The 17,455-nt window shown below is 36.8% G+C and overlaps 17 protein-coding genes and 3 pseudogenes across 20 annotated transcripts, besides 2 other annotated features; 11 read left to right on the top strand and 9 right to left on the bottom strand.

Moving 5' to 3' along the window:
- Window positions 1-6,655: part of a mobile genetic element that runs on past the window's edge.
- TVAGG3_0437960 lies at window positions 16-810 on the top strand (annotated as a pseudogene). The gene has a single exon. A coding segment is annotated over exon 1 (795 nt).
- On the top strand, window positions 908-1,621 carry TVAGG3_0437950 (protein of unknown function, DUF4106 family; the record flags this gene model as incomplete). The annotated part of the gene is made up of 1 exon (XM_051234111.1): window positions 908-1,621. The coding sequence occupies one exon, from the start codon at window positions 908-910 to the stop codon at window positions 1,619-1,621; it is 714 nt and encodes a 237-aa protein (XP_051103841.1).
- Window positions 1,998-2,531, top strand: TVAGG3_0437940 (protein of unknown function, DUF4106 family; the record flags this gene model as incomplete). The annotated part of the gene is made up of 1 exon (XM_051234110.1): window positions 1,998-2,531. One exon carries the CDS (start codon window positions 1,998-2,000, stop codon window positions 2,529-2,531), a length of 534 nt encoding a protein of 177 aa, XP_051103840.1.
- On the top strand, window positions 2,536-3,323 carry TVAGG3_0437930 (annotated as a pseudogene). The gene has a single exon. A coding segment is annotated over exon 1 (788 nt).
- TVAGG3_0437920 (uncharacterized protein) lies at window positions 3,999-4,583 on the top strand (the record flags this gene model as incomplete). The annotated part of the gene is made up of 1 exon (XM_051234109.1): window positions 3,999-4,583. One exon carries the CDS (start codon window positions 3,999-4,001, stop codon window positions 4,581-4,583), a length of 585 nt encoding a protein of 194 aa, XP_051103839.1.
- Window positions 4,619-5,038, top strand: TVAGG3_0437910 (protein of unknown function, DUF4108 family; the record flags this gene model as incomplete). The annotated part of the gene is made up of 1 exon (XM_051234108.1): window positions 4,619-5,038. The coding sequence occupies one exon, from the start codon at window positions 4,619-4,621 to the stop codon at window positions 5,036-5,038; it is 420 nt and encodes a 139-aa protein (XP_051103838.1).
- Window positions 5,055-5,324, bottom strand: TVAGG3_0437900 (uncharacterized protein; the record flags this gene model as incomplete). The annotated part of the gene is made up of 1 exon (XM_051234107.1): window positions 5,055-5,324. A coding segment is annotated over one exon (270 nt), but the record flags the coding sequence as incomplete, so codon positions are not given.
- Window positions 5,544-6,419, top strand: TVAGG3_0437890 (protein of unknown function, DUF4106 family; the record flags this gene model as incomplete). Its single annotated transcript, XM_051234106.1, has 1 exon — window positions 5,544-6,419. One exon carries the CDS (start codon window positions 5,544-5,546, stop codon window positions 6,417-6,419), a length of 876 nt encoding a protein of 291 aa, XP_051103836.1.
- Window positions 6,656-6,886: 231 nt separating the features above from the next.
- TVAGG3_0437870 (uncharacterized protein) lies at window positions 6,887-7,087 on the top strand (the record flags this gene model as incomplete). The annotated part of the gene is made up of 1 exon (XM_051234105.1): window positions 6,887-7,087. The coding sequence occupies one exon, from the start codon at window positions 6,887-6,889 to the stop codon at window positions 7,085-7,087; it is 201 nt and encodes a 66-aa protein (XP_051103835.1).
- Window positions 7,088-7,296: 209 nt separating this feature from the next.
- Window positions 7,297-7,694, bottom strand: TVAGG3_0437860 (uncharacterized protein; the record flags this gene model as incomplete). Its single annotated transcript, XM_051234104.1, has 1 exon — window positions 7,297-7,694. A coding segment is annotated over one exon (398 nt), but the record flags the coding sequence as incomplete, so codon positions are not given.
- A 730-nt stretch (window positions 7,695-8,424) lies between these two features.
- On the bottom strand, window positions 8,425-8,637 carry TVAGG3_0437850 (uncharacterized protein; the record flags this gene model as incomplete). The annotated part of the gene is made up of 1 exon (XM_051234103.1): window positions 8,425-8,637. The coding sequence occupies one exon, from the start codon at window positions 8,635-8,637 to the stop codon at window positions 8,425-8,427; it is 213 nt and encodes a 70-aa protein (XP_051103833.1).
- Window positions 8,638-8,677: 40 nt separating this feature from the next.
- Window positions 8,678-9,978, top strand: TVAGG3_0437840 (annotated as a pseudogene). The gene has a single exon. A coding segment is annotated over exon 1 (1,301 nt).
- A 47-nt stretch (window positions 9,979-10,025) lies between these two features.
- On the bottom strand, window positions 10,026-10,289 carry TVAGG3_0437830 (uncharacterized protein; the record flags this gene model as incomplete). The annotated part of the gene is made up of 1 exon (XM_051234102.1): window positions 10,026-10,289. The coding sequence occupies one exon, from the start codon at window positions 10,287-10,289 to the stop codon at window positions 10,026-10,028; it is 264 nt and encodes an 87-aa protein (XP_051103832.1).
- Window positions 10,290-10,319: 30 nt separating this feature from the next.
- TVAGG3_0437820 (uncharacterized protein) lies at window positions 10,320-10,565 on the top strand (the record flags this gene model as incomplete). Its single annotated transcript, XM_051234101.1, has 1 exon — window positions 10,320-10,565. The coding sequence occupies one exon, from the start codon at window positions 10,320-10,322 to the stop codon at window positions 10,563-10,565; it is 246 nt and encodes an 81-aa protein (XP_051103831.1).
- A 22-nt stretch (window positions 10,566-10,587) lies between these two features.
- On the bottom strand, window positions 10,588-11,046 carry TVAGG3_0437810 (DNA/RNA polymerases family; the record flags this gene model as incomplete). Its single annotated transcript, XM_051234100.1, has 1 exon — window positions 10,588-11,046. The coding sequence occupies one exon, from the start codon at window positions 11,044-11,046 to the stop codon at window positions 10,588-10,590; it is 459 nt and encodes a 152-aa protein (XP_051103830.1).
- Window positions 11,047-11,471: 425 nt separating this feature from the next.
- On the bottom strand, window positions 11,472-12,726 carry TVAGG3_0437800 (uncharacterized protein; the record flags this gene model as incomplete). The annotated part of the gene is made up of 1 exon (XM_051234099.1): window positions 11,472-12,726. A coding segment is annotated over one exon (1,255 nt), but the record flags the coding sequence as incomplete, so codon positions are not given.
- Window positions 12,727-12,798: 72 nt separating this feature from the next.
- Window positions 12,799-17,455: part of a mobile genetic element that runs on past the window's edge.
- On the bottom strand, window positions 13,707-14,165 carry TVAGG3_0437790 (repellent protein 1 family; the record flags this gene model as incomplete). The annotated part of the gene is made up of 1 exon (XM_001306857.2): window positions 13,707-14,165. One exon carries the CDS (start codon window positions 14,163-14,165, stop codon window positions 13,707-13,709), a length of 459 nt encoding a protein of 152 aa, XP_001306858.2.
- Window positions 14,196-14,906, bottom strand: TVAGG3_0437780 (uncharacterized protein; the record flags this gene model as incomplete). The annotated part of the gene is made up of 1 exon (XM_051234098.1): window positions 14,196-14,906. One exon carries the CDS (start codon window positions 14,904-14,906, stop codon window positions 14,196-14,198), a length of 711 nt encoding a protein of 236 aa, XP_051103828.1.
- TVAGG3_0437770 (uncharacterized protein) lies at window positions 15,798-16,232 on the bottom strand (the record flags this gene model as incomplete). Its single annotated transcript, XM_051234097.1, has 1 exon — window positions 15,798-16,232. One exon carries the CDS (start codon window positions 16,230-16,232, stop codon window positions 15,798-15,800), a length of 435 nt encoding a protein of 144 aa, XP_051103827.1.
- Window positions 16,566-17,423, top strand: TVAGG3_0437760 (uncharacterized protein; the record flags this gene model as incomplete). Its single annotated transcript, XM_051234096.1, has 1 exon — window positions 16,566-17,423. One exon carries the CDS (start codon window positions 16,566-16,568, stop codon window positions 17,421-17,423), a length of 858 nt encoding a protein of 285 aa, XP_051103826.1.

Raw genomic sequence — 17,455 nt, 5'->3', positions numbered from 1 at the left:
TTTTACCCATATGAAATGTACGCCGCTCAGAATATAACGCCAACAGTTTTGGATGCCATGAACGGAAATGTTTCCGAATGGTATAACGAATGCGACAATGCCATTAGAAGGTCAGAAATAGTTCCTGGAACTTACGAATATACAACTGCTGTTTCTTATGGAAACGTAGGTGAGTTTGGAGAAGGTTCTTCAACAACAGTAGATATTGCTTGCGACAGGTTTCATATTATTTCTATTGACAACTCATTCTTATACGTGGAACAAGACATTGAAATAAAACCTTCTGCCAAGTTGTCTGACAAGAAAGGTTGCAATGGAATTTTCTATGTCGGATACCAATATGCTCCAGAAGTTTTCATGGGATATAAGATATATTCTAACTCTGACTTAGTTCAAACAGTAACATGGGCAAACTATGAATGGTTCGCTTTGAGAAACTCAGTACAACCACAAGCTAGAGAACAAACAGACCAGTATGCAACTATTGAGAAAATAAGAAGACTTGACCCTAACGTTCCAGGAGTTTATGTTAACCTTTCTGGACAAACTGCAGCAGCAGTAACCAAAGTAAAACTGAAACTTAGAGTTCCTTTGTCATCTTTCCTCATCTTCAGGTTTTTAAGATACTTGCCAAACTGGGCAGGAAAAATTTCTATGAACTTACTCCAAGCAAAAATAACTTAGTCATTGCACCAACACAAGACCCATTCAGCATTACTGTAGCTGGAACTGGTGGAGCCAAGTTCTGTGACTTTTGCAAAGACAAAGTTGACTTAGACTTTGGTTTCTCAAACCTCAACACTGAAGTAAACTATTATTTCAATGCTGCTGGAATGCTTGGGACCCAGTTAAGTTCACATGCGAAAAATTTGAATGCAAGAGAATAGAAAGCAGACTTGCAGTCTATATGTTGGACCCAGATATTTCAAATGCTTTAGCTGCCAAATATATTGCAGTTCCACTTATGTTCCCTATACACCAAATATCTGTCAAAGACTTTGCAGGTGAAGTTGGAAACCAAAATCCAGGAGCCGCAGGTGCAAGAACAGATATTGCTTTAACAACTGCAATGAAACATGCAGATACTATGTTTGTACTGTTCAGACGAACTATAAATGACTATTCTTGTTTCTACAACCCTGGTATTAAATATCATATAAACATAGATGGCAAATATTATCCAAGAGAAGAATATTCTACAGTTGAGGATATGAGGTCATACAACTTGACATTAGATGCTATGAACTTTAACAACAACTTCACAACAACCATTAACCCTGAAATGCAAAGTTCTATTATGCCATATGTGAAAGTATGGACTCATACAGGAGGTCAAAAAACTCAATATACAAATGGAGACCGTTCAAACTTTTGGCTTGGCATTCCATTTGCTGACTCAGAAGACTTTATGGGTGGTATTTCAACTGTTGGTACAGTTCAAATACAATATACTGGTGACAGAGACGGTCCAGATGAATTGAAAGCAAAGATGTTTACAAAACCAATAGCACTTTTCACGGAAGATGCTCTTTTGAAGATTCGTTCGATGAAACCTGCTGGGGCTCCTCAGATTGGCATAACGACAGCTTCCATCGAGCAGATTTTGGCAGCAGGTCAGTAAGTTGTTCTTGAACTGACTTCTCTCCGTCAAATATTGACAGTACGCCAGTTTTGACATAATATTGTATTATAAACTTTCCTTTAGTAATATCTGTAAGTTTTGAAGTTATATTTTTGTCTGCTTCAAGAACTTTCACCATTTCAGTTATACCAACTTTCTTTGCTTTATGAAAATATTTAGGTTCAGCAAAGACTGCTATTCTATAACATTTTCCATTGTTTGTGTAAAGAACTATTCTGTCAATGTATTTGTATTGTTTGTGAGTATAAACTTTGTTCTGCTTCAATTCAATAAGATATCCGAATACGTCCATCTTTTTATTCTAAGTAAAATGTCATTTCCGAAAAATAGAAGCGTAAGTGTTTCAAAAGGTTTAATGGCGGTGGCAGATGTGAAGTTAAATTCACCAACTCAAACAAACAGTCAAAGTGTTGTTGTCAATGTCAAAGACAGAGATGTTGAAGTGGGGAAACCATACGAAGACGAAGATGGTATAACAATTGTTCCTGTAAAAGAACCAACATATCCTGAAGTTAGCAGAGACTTAAGTTCTGTTGCAGATATTCGAAACGACTACCAACAACTGAAAGACAAACTTCAAACTCAGGAGAAGATTTGTCAAGCTTTAAGTATAATGTTAAACTTGGTCGAACACAACCCTGTAAAAGTGAACTCATATGTCATTGCACCTCATGAAGTTTTGAAAGAACTATTGAAACTTTTGACAGAGGCAGACGATATAAACATCAAAGAAATAGAACCCGACATTAGTTGCTGTGGTGTTTCATATAATGTCATTGACAAGATATACGTTATGAAAGGAGGTGAAACGTTGAACTTAAAATATAGTTTCCCAGACGTTATAAAAATATTTGACGACCACAACATTTCATTAAAATTTATTTGCTAAGTAAATGGCAGAAGACATAATGGTTTATACTATTACGACTAAAAACCCTGAGTCATATAATTCTATAACAACAAACTTACAAAGTCCTCAAGGACGATATTGTAAACTAACTTAAACACAATGACGACTAAAGCCTGTTTTGCTCTTTTGACACCAGAAGACTTTATTGTTGTGAATGGTAAAAAATACTCCTTTGAAGATACTTACTCAGATATACCACCAACAGGTTTTGTTGACTTATTTAATACTTTAAGTACGGGTGTAACATGTGCTGCAACTAGAGCAGGTTTCATTATGTTTGGATGTCCGACTGAGTTTACTATAAACGATATGAGCTATAATACAAAACTTATTTCTGGTTTTTACTACCAACAGTTTCCTATAACAGGAAAAGGTGTCATACAAGGAATGTCTATTCCATTGACATTAAGCACACCAATCTTATATATTGTTTCAAACTTAGGTTCAAAGTGTTATTCGAATGTCGACAGAAACTATTATGACCAAAAGATACTTATGCGTATAAACAATACTTTCTCTGCTGGTTTGCCTATTGTTCATTCGAATGCAGAATTTTCAACCTTAGTGAACTCAAACACTTTGGCAAGTATAACGTTGACATTAGTTGACGCAAACTTTGTTCCTGTAAAACTTTTATGTCCTATGTATTTGTCAATGACGGCAGAAAGTTTCGAATTGGAAGATGCAACTGGTGAAAGTATTGTATTACAAGAACAACTTCAACAACAAATAGCTCAAGAACAACAAATGCAACAACAAAGTCAAGAATAAAAAAATATATTTTTTTTATTTTTATAAAAATGTACAGAATAGATGTTTCAGATTTTTATGACTTCCAAGCATTCAGAAATATGTGTCCATTTAGAGACTATAACAAAGCAGTCGAGAATTTGAAACGTTTAGTCATTTATGTTGACTCTGCCCCAGAATGTTATGTCATGAAAGAATGGGATGTTGTCTTTAACAAACCAAGAGCAACAATAGTGTCTGAACAAGAATGTAGACAGAAACTTAAGAAAATAAAAGTCGTACAAGTTGGAATGAAGATGTTAGATGCTTGGGATATCTTATTGTCAAAGTTAGAAGATTTTTCAGTTCGAGGTATAAAGTTCTATACACCTTCTCCAAACTTCTATTCTATCTTCACTGGATATAAATATGAACAAGTAGAATGGAAAGAAAATATTATAGAAGCTTGGTTAGACCATGTCAAAGAAATTATATGCAATGGAAACGAAAAGGTTTATGAGTATATGTTGGTTTGCAAACATCTTACAACATCCAAGTGCTAAAAATGAAACTGCTCTCATTATAATTGGAAAACAAGGAACAGGTAAGAACACATTCTTTACAGATATCTTATGCAAACTGTTAGAAGGTTATTCGAACCCTAATATGACAAACTTAGAAAACATCTGTGGCAAGTTTAACTCCTCAATAGAGAATATGAAACTTATAGTTTGCAATGAACTTCAAAGTATAGATACAACAAAAGTTTTGAACTCAGATGCTTTGAAGAGTCTTATAACAGACAAAGTTGGAGTTGTTGAAAGAAAGTATAAAGACCAAAGAGTTTGTGAAAATGTTGCAAACTTCATTATGGTTTCAAACAATGCTGTTCCGATGAAGTTAGAAAGTTCTGACAGAAGATATGTAGTTGTCAGAACGTCAGATTCTCATATGCAAGATACAGAATATTTTGACGACTTAGCAGAAACTTTGACATCTGACTTTTACAACCACTTGTTCTCATATTTTATGACATTAGATATTTCAAAGTTCAATCCAAGACAAATTCCACATACCGAAGAGAGACAAACATTGTTAGAAGCAAACAAGAGTGTATATGAACTGTTCATAGATGAAACTGACTTTGAGTGTTTAGATGAAAGGTCATTGTACGATTCGTATAAACAATATTGTCAAGAATATGGTTATATGGCAGCTTCTAAACGAACATTCTTGGCAAATGTCAAAAGTCTTTTAGATGTTCAGAATGGTGTATATACAAAGAAAATTTTTTCTGAGTAAATTTTAAAAAAATATTTTTTTATCCGATAGAAAAGATGACGAAATTCATCTCAGTAAACAAGTACATGTCAGGACTTAAAGAAGAACTAGACCCATTCACATATTTGAATGTTTACTTCTACCATTTTGAAAAGTCTTCATTCAGCAAAGTTTGGAACATCGAACCAGTTAAGTTTGCTATTGTGACTAAAAATGGTGCGAAATTTGAAGACTTAGACATAGAAGGTTTGTTAACAGTCAAAGAAAGTTTTGACAGAAGGTTCTCAAAACTTAAAGAAGGCAAAGCATACAAACTTGTTATACCTTATGAACCAAAGAAGACAGACGACTATGAATATTATGAGTCTAAAGTTGTAGAAGTTCAAGGTAAATTGGGTAAAAAGATTTTAGAGTCTAAGCCAGTGTTTACTCCTAAAGAGGAAGAGAACATTGACATTGACCCAGAAATGTTCTAAAAATAAAATTTTATTTTTACATGTCAAATTTCTTTTTCTCTGGAACTGGTTCAGGTTCTTTCTTCTCTTCTTCTACTTTCTTTTCTTTCTTTTCTCTCTTCTTCTTTTCTGGTGGAGTTATGTCAAATTTCTCAGAACCATATCTATGTAAAAGTTCTTTGTCCTTTAATAGCTCATCTATTCTGTTTTCTATTTCATCTTCAAGAACAGCGCATGTGTCTTCTTTGCATTCTAAGAACTTTTGTTGGACTTCATCTTTCCAATCGGCGTCATCTCTGTCAACAAGTCTGTCATTGACAAATTTTAAGACTGCTCTGCTTAATGTTTTATGGTTCTTGTCATATTCCCAGAAACAGAACTTTAGAACAAATTCACCTTTCTTATTTACACTATGTAAGATTTTATGGTCGACAGATGTTTTGCTGTCAAAAAGCTTGTCTCGAATATAGATAGCGAAATCGCTAGACATTTTCTAAAAGATAAAAATTTTAATTTTTCTAAAAATATGTTAGAAAAAAAGTTTGCTGACATTGACAAGAAATTTGAGAATGTTTTAAATAAGAACAAGAGGAAGTTAGAAAATGCTCAGATAAAGCCTATACATGACAAGTTCTTATTTGCTCAGAATGGTATAACAGGTCTAATTGCACCACCTGGGTCGGGTAAGACTTTCACTTATCTTAAAATGGCTGCACAACAACAAGAACTAGATGAGAAGAACCCATTCTATGAGTTAGTTGTTATTTGTTCGACTTCTGGTCAATTTGACCAAACCGTCAATTCGTTCAAAGATATTATAAAGAAGTCTAAGTTAGTATGTATAAAGGATACTGAGTTGTTAGATTGGATAAAGAAGTACCAAAGAAGAGTTTTGAAGTATAATGCTATAAATGAGTATATAAATTCTAAGTTTAAAGACCCAAATGAGGAAATGCAGAGAATATTAGAGAAGAAACACTTCAGAAACAAACAGAAAGAGATAGAATACATTTCGAAGAAATTGCAATCTTACGATTGGAAGACTTACCCTCATAGATGTCTTCTTATCTTAGATGACTTTGCTTCTCATCCTTTGTTAAAGAACAGAGAACAAGATATGTGTCGAATTCTTAAGAAGCTCAGACACTTTAACATCTCAGTTGTCATTTGTGTACAGACAGCAAAGAGTTTAAGTAAGGATGTCAAAAGAATACTTACTAACATAATACTTTTCCCCGGATTGTCCGAAGACGATTTCATGGAACTTATGAAAGAGTCCATGGCAGGTAAGTTTGACAGACATGAACTATGGGAGAAGTACAAAGTCATACAAGACCCTCATACTTCTTTCAGAATTCATATCTACGCAAACAAAGTTCAAATTGTAAAAAGTCAAGCTTGAAAAATCTAAGTGTTTAGTCTTAGTAAGATGGTAGCTTCTTAAAGCAAATACCATTGCTGAGTTTTATGTACGTGAAGAGAAGTACAATGAATTCAATTACGAGTACAATTGCAATGACAACTAAGGTAACTATTTTTGTCTTTTGCCAGCAAGGGTACTTCTTCTCTTCCAATGGTTCGGCAGAACTATACTCACTCATGAGAAATGCCAAAACGGTTTAATAGAAAAAGTGTCATTTTTTCATGTCCGCAGACTCGAAGGTGCAACACTTCCAAAATACCGACGAACTCAGAAGAGCAGCATGGCAGTATGTTCTTGACAACTTCTTTGAGTTCTCCAGGTACACCTTGGAAAATGCTGAAGAACTCTGACACAGAGAATTTGGAGAAATTGCGCTCCAATACTACCTTGACAAACAAAGGATAAAATAAGACTAAAAACTTAACGTTTAAAAAGTGACATTTTTAATGAGCTCCGAGTCACCGAGAAAACTTGGTCAGATGTTAGCAGCTTACTTCCCTGAGGAGGATGGAAGCGTTACATACATAAGGTTCAAAAACAACGAACCTGGAATTGCGTACCAAATTCGCAATTACATGACCATGGAAGAGTACGAAAGGTTCCTACAAGAGAAACCAGCTCTAAACAACTCAGAAAAGAAAGAATAAAAAGTTTAACTCGTAATTGTTTATTTTTTTACTTGTAAGGGCAAGCTGCAAGAATGAAGTCGACTATCTCAGTCTTTGTCTTGACCAGTTGGACTGCTCTTGTAAGCACGTCTGTTTTGCGGTCTCCAGCTGGTGTTTGACCTTCGTAATTGCGCATGTTCTTGAGAGCTCCAGCTGTAAATGGCTGTAAGATGAAGAGTCTCTCAGACTGCTTGAGGTAGTCTTCACGGTCACGAACCGAATCTGTGGTACGAGTCGAATTGGTCGACCTTAGGGAAGAGACTGAAAGCCTGTCATCTTCCATTGGAGCTGTAGCATACTCTTTGCGTAAACGGTTCAGACCTTCTTCGAAGTCTTGGTCTCTCTTCGATTGAGATTGGAATTGGAATTGCTGGGGTGGAGCTTGCTGGAACAACCAAGGGTTGGGGAAGTAAGGCATAGGCTGAGGAGGGTAGTTCGGGAAGCCTTGTGGTGGGTAGTAACCTTGAGGTGGAAATTGGTAGTAATTCGGAGGTACTTGCTGGAACTGAGGTTGCTGAGGAGACTGTTGTGGTTCTTTAGGTTCCTCTGGTTTGGGAATGGACTCGGTTGGTGGGACGTCGGACATTCGTTTGTGTCCTGTCGGACCACAACGATAAAAATCTCTGCTAGTAGCAGTACTTTTACTGACAGTAGCAGTACTTTTTCTGACAGTAGCAGTACTTTTTCTGACAGTAGCAGTACTTTTTCTGACAGTAGCAGTACTTTTTCTGACAGTAGCAGTACTTTTACTGACAGTAGCAGTACTTTATCGTCGAAAACCCTCTCAAATTTTCCTTTTTACTGTCAGAAAAAGTACTTTTACTGCTACTAGCAGTACTTTTACTGACAGTAGCAGTACTTTTACTGACAGTAGCAGTACTATTTCTGACAGTAGCAGTACTTTTACTGACAGTAGCAATGGTCGAGGTCGAACCTACCGACGAGGCAATTTACCTAATTGAAATTAACGAGCTTGTTAAAGACTTCCTCAGGCAGAATGTAAAAGGCAAGCTCGTTAACGGTTGGATAACGGGAAGGGCTGCCTTGAATCTCGAGACTTCGACTGGAATTCCAATTCAAATACCAGACGGGACAGCCTTCGACGACATAAAGCAAGCAAAGAAGGAAGCCATTATAAAGTTCTTTGCCAAGCGTCCTTGGATACTACTTCCAAACAGAGAGAACCCTTTCCCAAGAATGAACCAAATTCTCAAGGGTCTCCTTCACTTCTCTGGTCAGCCGTTCTACATAACCTGTGAAGGCGACATCCAACCAATTCAGTCAACATCTCATTTTAACTCACTTTTTTTATGTTTTTACTCACACTCGTACTCACCAGGTATGAGTACAACTATTTCAACTGTGAACCTTGTAGTGACCGGTCTTCCTGCAAATGCAAGTTCGGTCAATACACAGTTTATGGTGGCAAGAATTGAAATTCCAGACCCAACTCCAACAAGAACTCTCAAGTTACCAGAGACTCGTGTGAAGAAGAAGCCTTCTGGTAAGTTTCTTATAGCCATATACATGGCATGTTTAGAGTAAAAACATTTTTTTTTCATTTTTTGAATGAAGCAAGTTAAATTCGTCCCACACCAAACTCAATGGACCGATGAAGAGTTTCAAGCTATGGTTGAAGGTGTTGAGAACGACATAGACGGCGAACTTGAAGGAGCTCAAACCACAATTGCAACCAAAATTGCACAAGTCAAAGAAGAGATAGCTCCACTTAAAGCTACCAAAGCTACTCTTGACCTCATGGATACTTACCGTTTAGATGTCAAGAGAGGAATAAGACAATTAAAATTAAAACTCTTAAATTACGAAGCTATACTCCAGAAGTTAGCAGAGATGAGAAGACTTTACCAGAGCTACTTACATGTAAGGGACTTACCTTCAAGCAGTCCGACCAAAGATGAATTTTCTGACATTGTCCCAATTTTGTCCGAAAGTCAGCTCAGATGTTTTGAACTGCTCCCAACATATCCAGAATACGAACGTTTGCCTGAACTCTTCCGCAATCTCAAAAAACGTTTTTTGGTTCTCATGTTCGAAACTTTTATCGGAAGAGACAACAAACGTTCAGAAGAAGAACAAGATATTATTTTAAACTTGTTGTATGACATAACTGTCATAACAAGCTTTTTGAAGTAAAACCGCCATTCTCAAACCACTTCATTTTTTCGATGTCCGAACAAGCACCGAAGCCGAACACAATAGCAGATGTCCTTTCAAGGTTGCCAGACAAGCGCCCAGTTCAAATTCAAAATGCCCAATTGAAAGCTCATCTGACAAACACCATTAAGACTCTCCAAAGTAGTCTTATGACAGAGATGACCAATCTCAAAGCCGATGTCCTCATGAACCAAGCTTCCAATGAGAAATGCCTGAACGATTTCACGGAAACCTTGCGCAATTACGAGAGAGAGAACCGAGACCTTGCCAGACTCATCTACCGTTTCTTCGAAGAGATAGACGCCATCTGGAAGGTACTCGGAAAGGACAGAACATGCAACACCGTACTTCGTGAGTACCAAATTGAAGAAGGAATTGTCGAGGAAGAAGAGGAAGAAGAGAAACACGAAGAAGTTCCTGAAGCCGCTACATGGGCAACCCTTGTTGCCGATGACGGTTACGAAATTTCCCAACCCTACCCATACCAAATCCGCAACAAGGAGACAGGCAAGGTTCTTACCCCAGTCCTCAACAACTTGGGACACTTGAACCTTAACCTTCGGAATCGCGGTTCAATCTCCATGGGCAAGCTTGTCGCAATTCAATGGGTTCCAAATCCAGGCAAGAAGACGAAGGTCAGACACATTGACGGTGACAAGCTCAACAACCGTAAGGAGAACCTCGAGTGGTTCTAAGAGTAAAAAAATTATTTTAGGGGGAAACCCCAAGTAAATTTAAGTGTTTAGTTGGATAAGTAGGCACAATTAATGGTAATTTGGAAAATTAGCTCCCGACCTTTGAATTGGGCTCTTTCGTTATCCCAGTTGCGTAGGAGGTCGTCCCAGAGGAGTTGGTAGAATTGCCAATTCAAGGACGATTTGTCCTCCCAGGCATTGAGGATGTACTGCTCGTAGAGTCTCATGACCTCTGCCTTGCACCAGACACCCTCTCCCTTGCAACGTAAGGCTTCTTCGAAGTGCTCGAATGCGATTGGCTGCTTGACCATCCGAAATGACACTTTTTGTCCGTTTGGTCAATGTTCGTGTCTCGTGCCATAGTCGACGAAAATACAGACAAACAGGTTATATATGAGTTTGAGACCAAGAATGGTGTAACTCGACCTGTCCGATTCAAAGACTCCGAGGGCGACCATGAAATTAAACGGAAATTAGCTAGGAAGGAATATAAAATGGACTGGTTGCCACCACCTCCACCTCCACCACCTTTACCTGTTCCTCAAGTAAATAAGCCTTTCCCGTTCCCAAGAATTCCCACATTTTAATTCAAATTCGAATAAAAATTTTTTATTTCATGCAATGTTTAACTATTTCACCATCTTCTTTAACACCCCAGTACTTACGCTTGGAGAGGACATGAACTTCGGTGAAAATTTTGTCCAATTTGAATTGACCCATCTTCTCACCGACTAAACCCATTTCAATGAGTTTGTTATAGCCTTCTTCGTTCGTCATGAGTGCGTCAATGTTCTCATAGTAAACCTTGACTTTCGATTTGACTTCGGAGAAGAATTTGTTGTAGTTGTCAAGTACTGCCTTTGCGAACTGAGGGTAAGACCAATGTTCGACAATAGGTTTTAATGTGGTTACTAAGCCATTTTGACCTTGAGTGAATTCGTACTTCAAAACAAAAGGAGAAAACCTTTCAACAAAGTTGTCGACCTTCTCATAATGTTTACTCTTCATCTCTTGAGGTTTCTTAATGGAATATCCCCATGTCGAATTCATAAGCAATTTGAGTGTCATTGCAAGTTTGGGGTTTGAAGCTTTCCTAATATCATACAGTTGTTGTATGACTTTTCCAACTGTATAGTTCCTTCCCGGGAACTCACCATCTTCGTTTGGAATTCCAGTCGGAATATATTGGACAAACCTCATGTATGCAGCGTTAAGGTCGACATAGTATATCTTTTCATCTGAGTCGAACTTGTCGCAACCAATTGGTCCAGTTTGTGGAAATTCAAGTGAGTCTCTTATCTTCTGAGAAACTTCTCCTGCTATCTCATAAACATCGTCGAAGCAACCTGTTTCATATAAAACCTTCTGACCTAACTCAGATGCTCTCCAATACAATTTGACGTCAATTGGATGTCTCAATGGAAGTTTGTTTATAGCATCTTGAAGTTCTTGCAACCTCATTGGAAGTTCTTCTGGTTCAGGTTGGTATCCGAACATACCAACTCCTTGTGGAACTGTGTACTTCTTTTGTACTAGAACTTTGTCTGGAACAACTTTTGGTCTTGCTAACAATGAAAAGTTTGTTTCGTCTTTTGGTACAAAAGTTTCTGTCAGCTTGTCATCTGGAATTGGTTCCAACAAACCTTTCTCGAAAAGAATGTTTACAGCTCTGACAATGTTGCACTTGCCTTTTCCGAACAATGGGTTTGTAAGACTTTCGTTCAACATGAAGTGGTTGTGGACAATTACAATCTTCAACCATGGTAAATTGAACTCAACAACATAGTCGTCATGTGAAGAACCTTTAGCTGTAGGTATGTTGACTCGGATATTGACATTTGCCAACGGTGCAATTTTTGCCAATTGACCTCTGAGAATGTACCTTGTCTTCACACATGACTCAAGATACTTCATCTTCTCTTCTGTAACAAGACCAGAGTTCCTGAGACATGTAAGAATACAAGGTTCATTGACAATTGTTTCAATTGAATTGTAAATTCCATACCTTGTCAAGTCAATGTCAGACTTATTTATGAAGGGGAAGTATCCAGCATGTTGTCTGACTGCTTGAGGGTTAGGTTGGTACCATTCGAACTTGACACTTGCAATTCCTTCAATTGCATTCAAAATGTCTGAGTCGGAGTCAACCATTTGTTCTCTCTTTGTAGTCTTGAAAGCGTCAAGAAGTTTTGCGGCTGTTTGTTCATTGCCATGTGCATAGTAAATGTGACCATCCAAATCTGTTATGGTCAATCTGAGATTGTGTCCTTTCTTATTTCCGTCTTGAATTGCAGCAAGTACTCCCATGAAGCCTTCTTTGTTCTTTCCTTCGTCAAAGTTTACTGTAAAGGTTCGACCAGATGTAATTTGACTTCTAACTTCACGATACTTTTCATATGCATATCTTGTTCTTTCCATGGGAGCATGTGCGTCTTCACCTTTTCCTTTTTTCCTTCTCAAAGGATGCAATTGTTCGTCATGTTTCCAGTAGAATCTGGCAAAGCCGTCGTGTCCTTCAACTTGAGGTTCACTAACATCGAAAGGCATGTCCATAAGACGTTCTTCTTCTAACCTCTCTAGTCTGTTTGGATAATTTGCACGTGCTGTTTCCAAATCCATTTCGTAGCGAAGACCAGACAATTTGTCATAGACTTTTATGGGTCTTCCCTTCCTATATTTAAAATTCTTCGAAACTCTCCAACCATATCTTTGTAACTCTGCTTTTATTCTAGCAGACTTTCTATCCATTCTATATGGGGGCATTTTTATAAAAATAAAAAAATGTTTTTTTCTTTACTTTACATAGTTAGTATGGGTTAGTTGGGTACTGTGGCACTGCGCACCTACTTACCCATGATATGTGAATTTGACACTTTACAAAACCGTTAACGTATATTTTACAACACAAACGACAACACTAACTTAACCTTAAATATTTACAAAGCCAACCATTTCACCTCACTAACGAACTCACTAATGAAAAAATAAACGTTCTCATAAATTTTCTTCTATATCTTCATCGTCAATGTTAACTCTATTGTAGTCATACTTGAAGTCATAAAGTTTCTCAAGTTTTGAAATGCATAGTCTTGTTAACTTACCTTCATCATCATAAGTTTTTATAAAACTACCATGACAATCTTTATACACAGTCAATGTATAGTCAACTGGTCTAGGATGAAGTGTAAAGAACATGTTATACTCAGGAAGGAAGAATAAATGTTTAAATGTATGTTTGTTATATTTTTCGATTTGTATGAGTTGCTTTTGTTCTGTCATTTACATCCAAATAAAAATTTTCAGTAAAATAAAAAATAAACTTAAAAATTAATGATATCACCACCCTCACACGTATGAAAACATAGCGCAAAAATAAATTTAGGTGAAGTGGTGAGATCTCACCTCTTTTTTCACCTCTTTTTTCACCCTGTTGAATTCATTGCTTTATAACTCTCTTCCTTTCTCCAACTCTTCTAACTTCTTCTTAAGTTCAGCAATGTTGTCCTCATGAAGTTTAATCTTTCTCAAAATTCCTTCTTTATCTAATGGTTGCTTTATCTTTCTAAACTGAACTCTACCATCCTTCATAGTATGAATGTAAAAACCTTCTGGAATAGTTCCTGATTTAATGTATTCTACCAAAAACTTTTGTTTCATTGCTTCAGTGACTTTATTTGTCATTTCAATCAAATAAAAATTTTAATATTAAATAAAAATAACGTTATTTTTCAGTAAGGAAACGCAGGAGTTTTACGATTTATTTGAGGAGTAGGTTCTGGTTTAAATGTTGGAGTCGGTTTAGGAGTTGACTTTTGAACAGGAGTTTGTACTTCCATAGGTTCAGGAGTCATTGAAGGTTTTGCTTGTGAAGGTGTTGGTTTTGGCGAAGGTGTTGGAGTTTGTTTAACTTCAGCTACTTCAGTATTATTTACAACATTTGCTTTATTTCTTTTCAACATCATAACTGCTCCTGCTGTAGCTAGCAAACCTAGTGGGAGACCATATCTTATATAAGGACTTGACCAAATGCTATTTTTGACAGGAGCTGGTGGAACACCTAACCTTGGTGAGACTGCTCTTTGCCATTGTGCAGCTCGTAAGAAATATTCAATAGGTGCTCCATAATCGTTTGGTAAAGTTTGTTTCATAGATGGTGAAGGTTCACGAGAGCTTGATGAAGAACTCATTTATAAGCTTTAAAAATAAACGTTCATCCTTTATTCCTCACTGTCATCCGTAGCTAAGTTATAGTCATCTAATCTTATTATTGGGATTCCATTAGCACGCACCTGAATGGCAAAGCAACAATCCCTCATAAATCCAATAAGTGGCTTTGGTACATTTTCAGTTGCTAGTTCAATAGGTCCTTTAACAGACAATTTGTATGTTATTGGAGCAGTAGATGTTTGACCTTGCTGGAAGCAAAAGTCCACTTCTGTTGGAAAACCACATAAGAAATGTGTGTTGTCATAGCTATCCCATTTATGTTCCACACTACCATCATCCACCAATGACCTCATAACATCTTCATTAAATCCTATCATATCATTGTTTGTATTGCAAGCGTTCGCAACCATTTCATAAAATACAGGTCCATATGATTTTTCAGGTTCTGCAGGCATATTTCCATAAGCTCCCATGGAAAGCTGAAAATATTTAAACTTAGGGTTCTCAAAATTAACATAATAGTTGTCTTTCTTTCTAAATAGTGCCCAAATACTTTTAACATTAATAGGCGTATAAGCTGCTGTAAATGTTGCACTTGAACTATCTGTATTCTTTGAGAATGAACCGTCCATAGGAATCCAATCCATAACTTTAACAGGAAAACATAAAGCCTCGTTTGTATAATGTTCTACAAGTTCTGTATAAATGTTAGGGTCTAAAGAGAATGACTTTGGATGAATGAAACATTCATTAAAATCCATCTTTGTTCGAAATAGTTGCTGGGTTACAGTTGTAATAGTAACTGTTCCACTAGCTTCTACTGCCTTCGTTATCATAGTGAATGGTTCATTCCATGGAACAAATTTATTTGTCGGTGGATTTGAATCTGAAGCAAATGCAACTTTAAGAGTTGGATTGAAAGCAATGATATCATTTACAGATATAGATGTGCATTGTAAGGCGTCGCTACTGAACTTTACTTTAAGCTGAATGTTTCCTGCAAAAGCTGGAATAAATCGAATAGCTTCTAATGGAAGGAATCTTCTAACAGGAATTCTTAAACGAAGCTTAAAATCAAATGATTTTCCTGCTGTAATTGGACCACTAACAATTTGTCCTGTTCTGCATGTTCCCGAATGACTCCATACATCTTCATGTCGAGTCTTTGAGAAAACATCTACTTTCTTTATTTGTTCGGTAGTTTGTGAGCTTGAAGTTATATATGCTTCTTCTCTTGCGTTGTCTTGAGAATATACGATACGACCATTTGCAAGGATTTGATATCCAGCAACTGCATAGAAAGCGTCATCGAAACCAATCCAAAATCCTGGTGGGTTTGTTTTATTGGAACCTGAACCAATTTCTTTATCTACAATAAATTGACCTTCCATTTTATACGTAATGAATGTATTGTAAAGGTCCAACATATTTTCACCAGGAGGTGAGAGATTGAATGTTACCCATGTGTTATCTTTAGCAGTTCCAGGTTGTGATGGAATCTTTGCGTCAGAATATTTTCTATTAGTGTCACCAATTTGAACTGCATTGTCTATGATATTGAAATATGAGCGAATCTGATGAATATGCTCTGCTGGAGTAAATTCGTTTAGCTGTTCGTTCTGCATGTATTTACTTCAGATAAAAATATCTATTTACTTCATTATTCTCACTCTTCTTCTTGGCATTCGTGGTGGAAGTTGTTTCTTGACATTTTCAATGAACTGTACATTCTCTTTTGTCTCAACTTCTTTCACTGGTGGGTCAGGATTCTTTGACTCGGTTTGTTTTTCAATGAAATTCACGAACTTTGCAATAAGCTCTTGGTTCGTTATTGAAAGTACATCTGGCTTCTTTTCTTCTGGTTCTATTGGTGGCTCAGTTTGAACAGAAGGTTTTATATGGGCTTCGTGGACTTCACCCTTGCCATACACCTTAATGTTGTCGCTTTCTGCATTCGCTAATGGAACCTTTCTTTTTCTTACATATATTTTACCATCTTTACTCTGACTTACGTAATAGAAAGGATGTTGTATTCCTCTTGCGTCATTTAATATAATAGACTCTCGCTCTGATTTTGACAAGCTCATTTTACATCGGTTAAAGTTTTAATTTTGTTTTTTATCTGCAGTCAAATGACTCAGACAAACCCTACGGACAAGACCCAAGGGGTCATAGATGTTGAAGCATTGAAGAAAGAAATTCGTGAGCAAATTTTATCCGAACTGAAGGAACAAAAACAAGAACAAAAGCCAGAGAGACCAAAGAGAAAACTTAGTGAAAAACAACTTGCTGCATTAGCTGCTGGAAGACAAAAGAACCCACGTTTGCTGGCGAAGAAAGCTAGAGAAGAAGCTGAAACAAAAGCTAGAGAAGAAGCAAAAGCAAAGAAAGAGTAAATGGTTTATTTTTATCCGAACTAAATGTATAGACAAATACCTTTATCTGTTGCGTTCAGTAGTGAAAACACTGACGTCAAAATAAAGGGGAACAGAGTAACGTTTAAGTTTCCAACAGACTGGATTGTGAACATAAATGAAGAGAAGTACATTGGCATAACATCTATGTATATAACACGTGCTTTCAGAAAGGTTGACTTTATACTTCAAGTCGAGATAGAAAATGACGAACAGTCTTTAAGCGCCCAAAACATTCACATATACAAATACTTTAAAGACGATACAACGTTAGAAGACTGTATAATTACATTTTACGAAAATTTTCAAAAGAAGTTTAACATTGAAGTACAAACTTTACAGCCTTTACGTGAGTTTCTTGCACAACTGAAAGAAGAAGGAATTGTAGAAAGATTAATAGCTTTTCATTACGAGTTTGTACCAAATGAAGATGGAACACATGACTGTCAATTCATTGTATTCTCACCATTCAATGAAGTCGCTAAAAAGAAAGAAAATCCATTACGTATAAGATTTCAAATCTCTGAACCAAGTGATGATTTCAAGAATGTTTTCAATTATGATGCAATGCTTCCGAGGAAAAATGATTTTTCCGAAATTAGATTTCCAGGCATTTGGGATAGAAAGCAAGCTATATTATATTCAAACTTAAGTAAGGGAGTTGAAAATGAGTTCATTGGTCATACAAGAACTACACCACTGCCAAATCCTAAATACTATAAATTAACTGGCTTCAATCGTGAGTTTTGGATAGACATGTTCTCCACTCATGACCATAACTGCCCGGTGTTCTTACCTCCAGACCATAAGGACTGTCTCTACATTGAAGCACAACTCTTAAACTCTACCATCGCAGTATTGTAAATGACCACATGGGCTTCGCCCTTGCCGCTAGC

Source organism: Trichomonas vaginalis, chromosome V, assembly GCF_026262505.1.
Source record: "Trichomonas vaginalis G3 chromosome V, whole genome shotgun sequence".
Classification (NCBI taxonomy): Eukaryota; Parabasalia; order Trichomonadida; family Trichomonadidae; genus Trichomonas; species Trichomonas vaginalis.
This window is presented reverse-complemented; position numbering and strand designations above follow the sequence as displayed.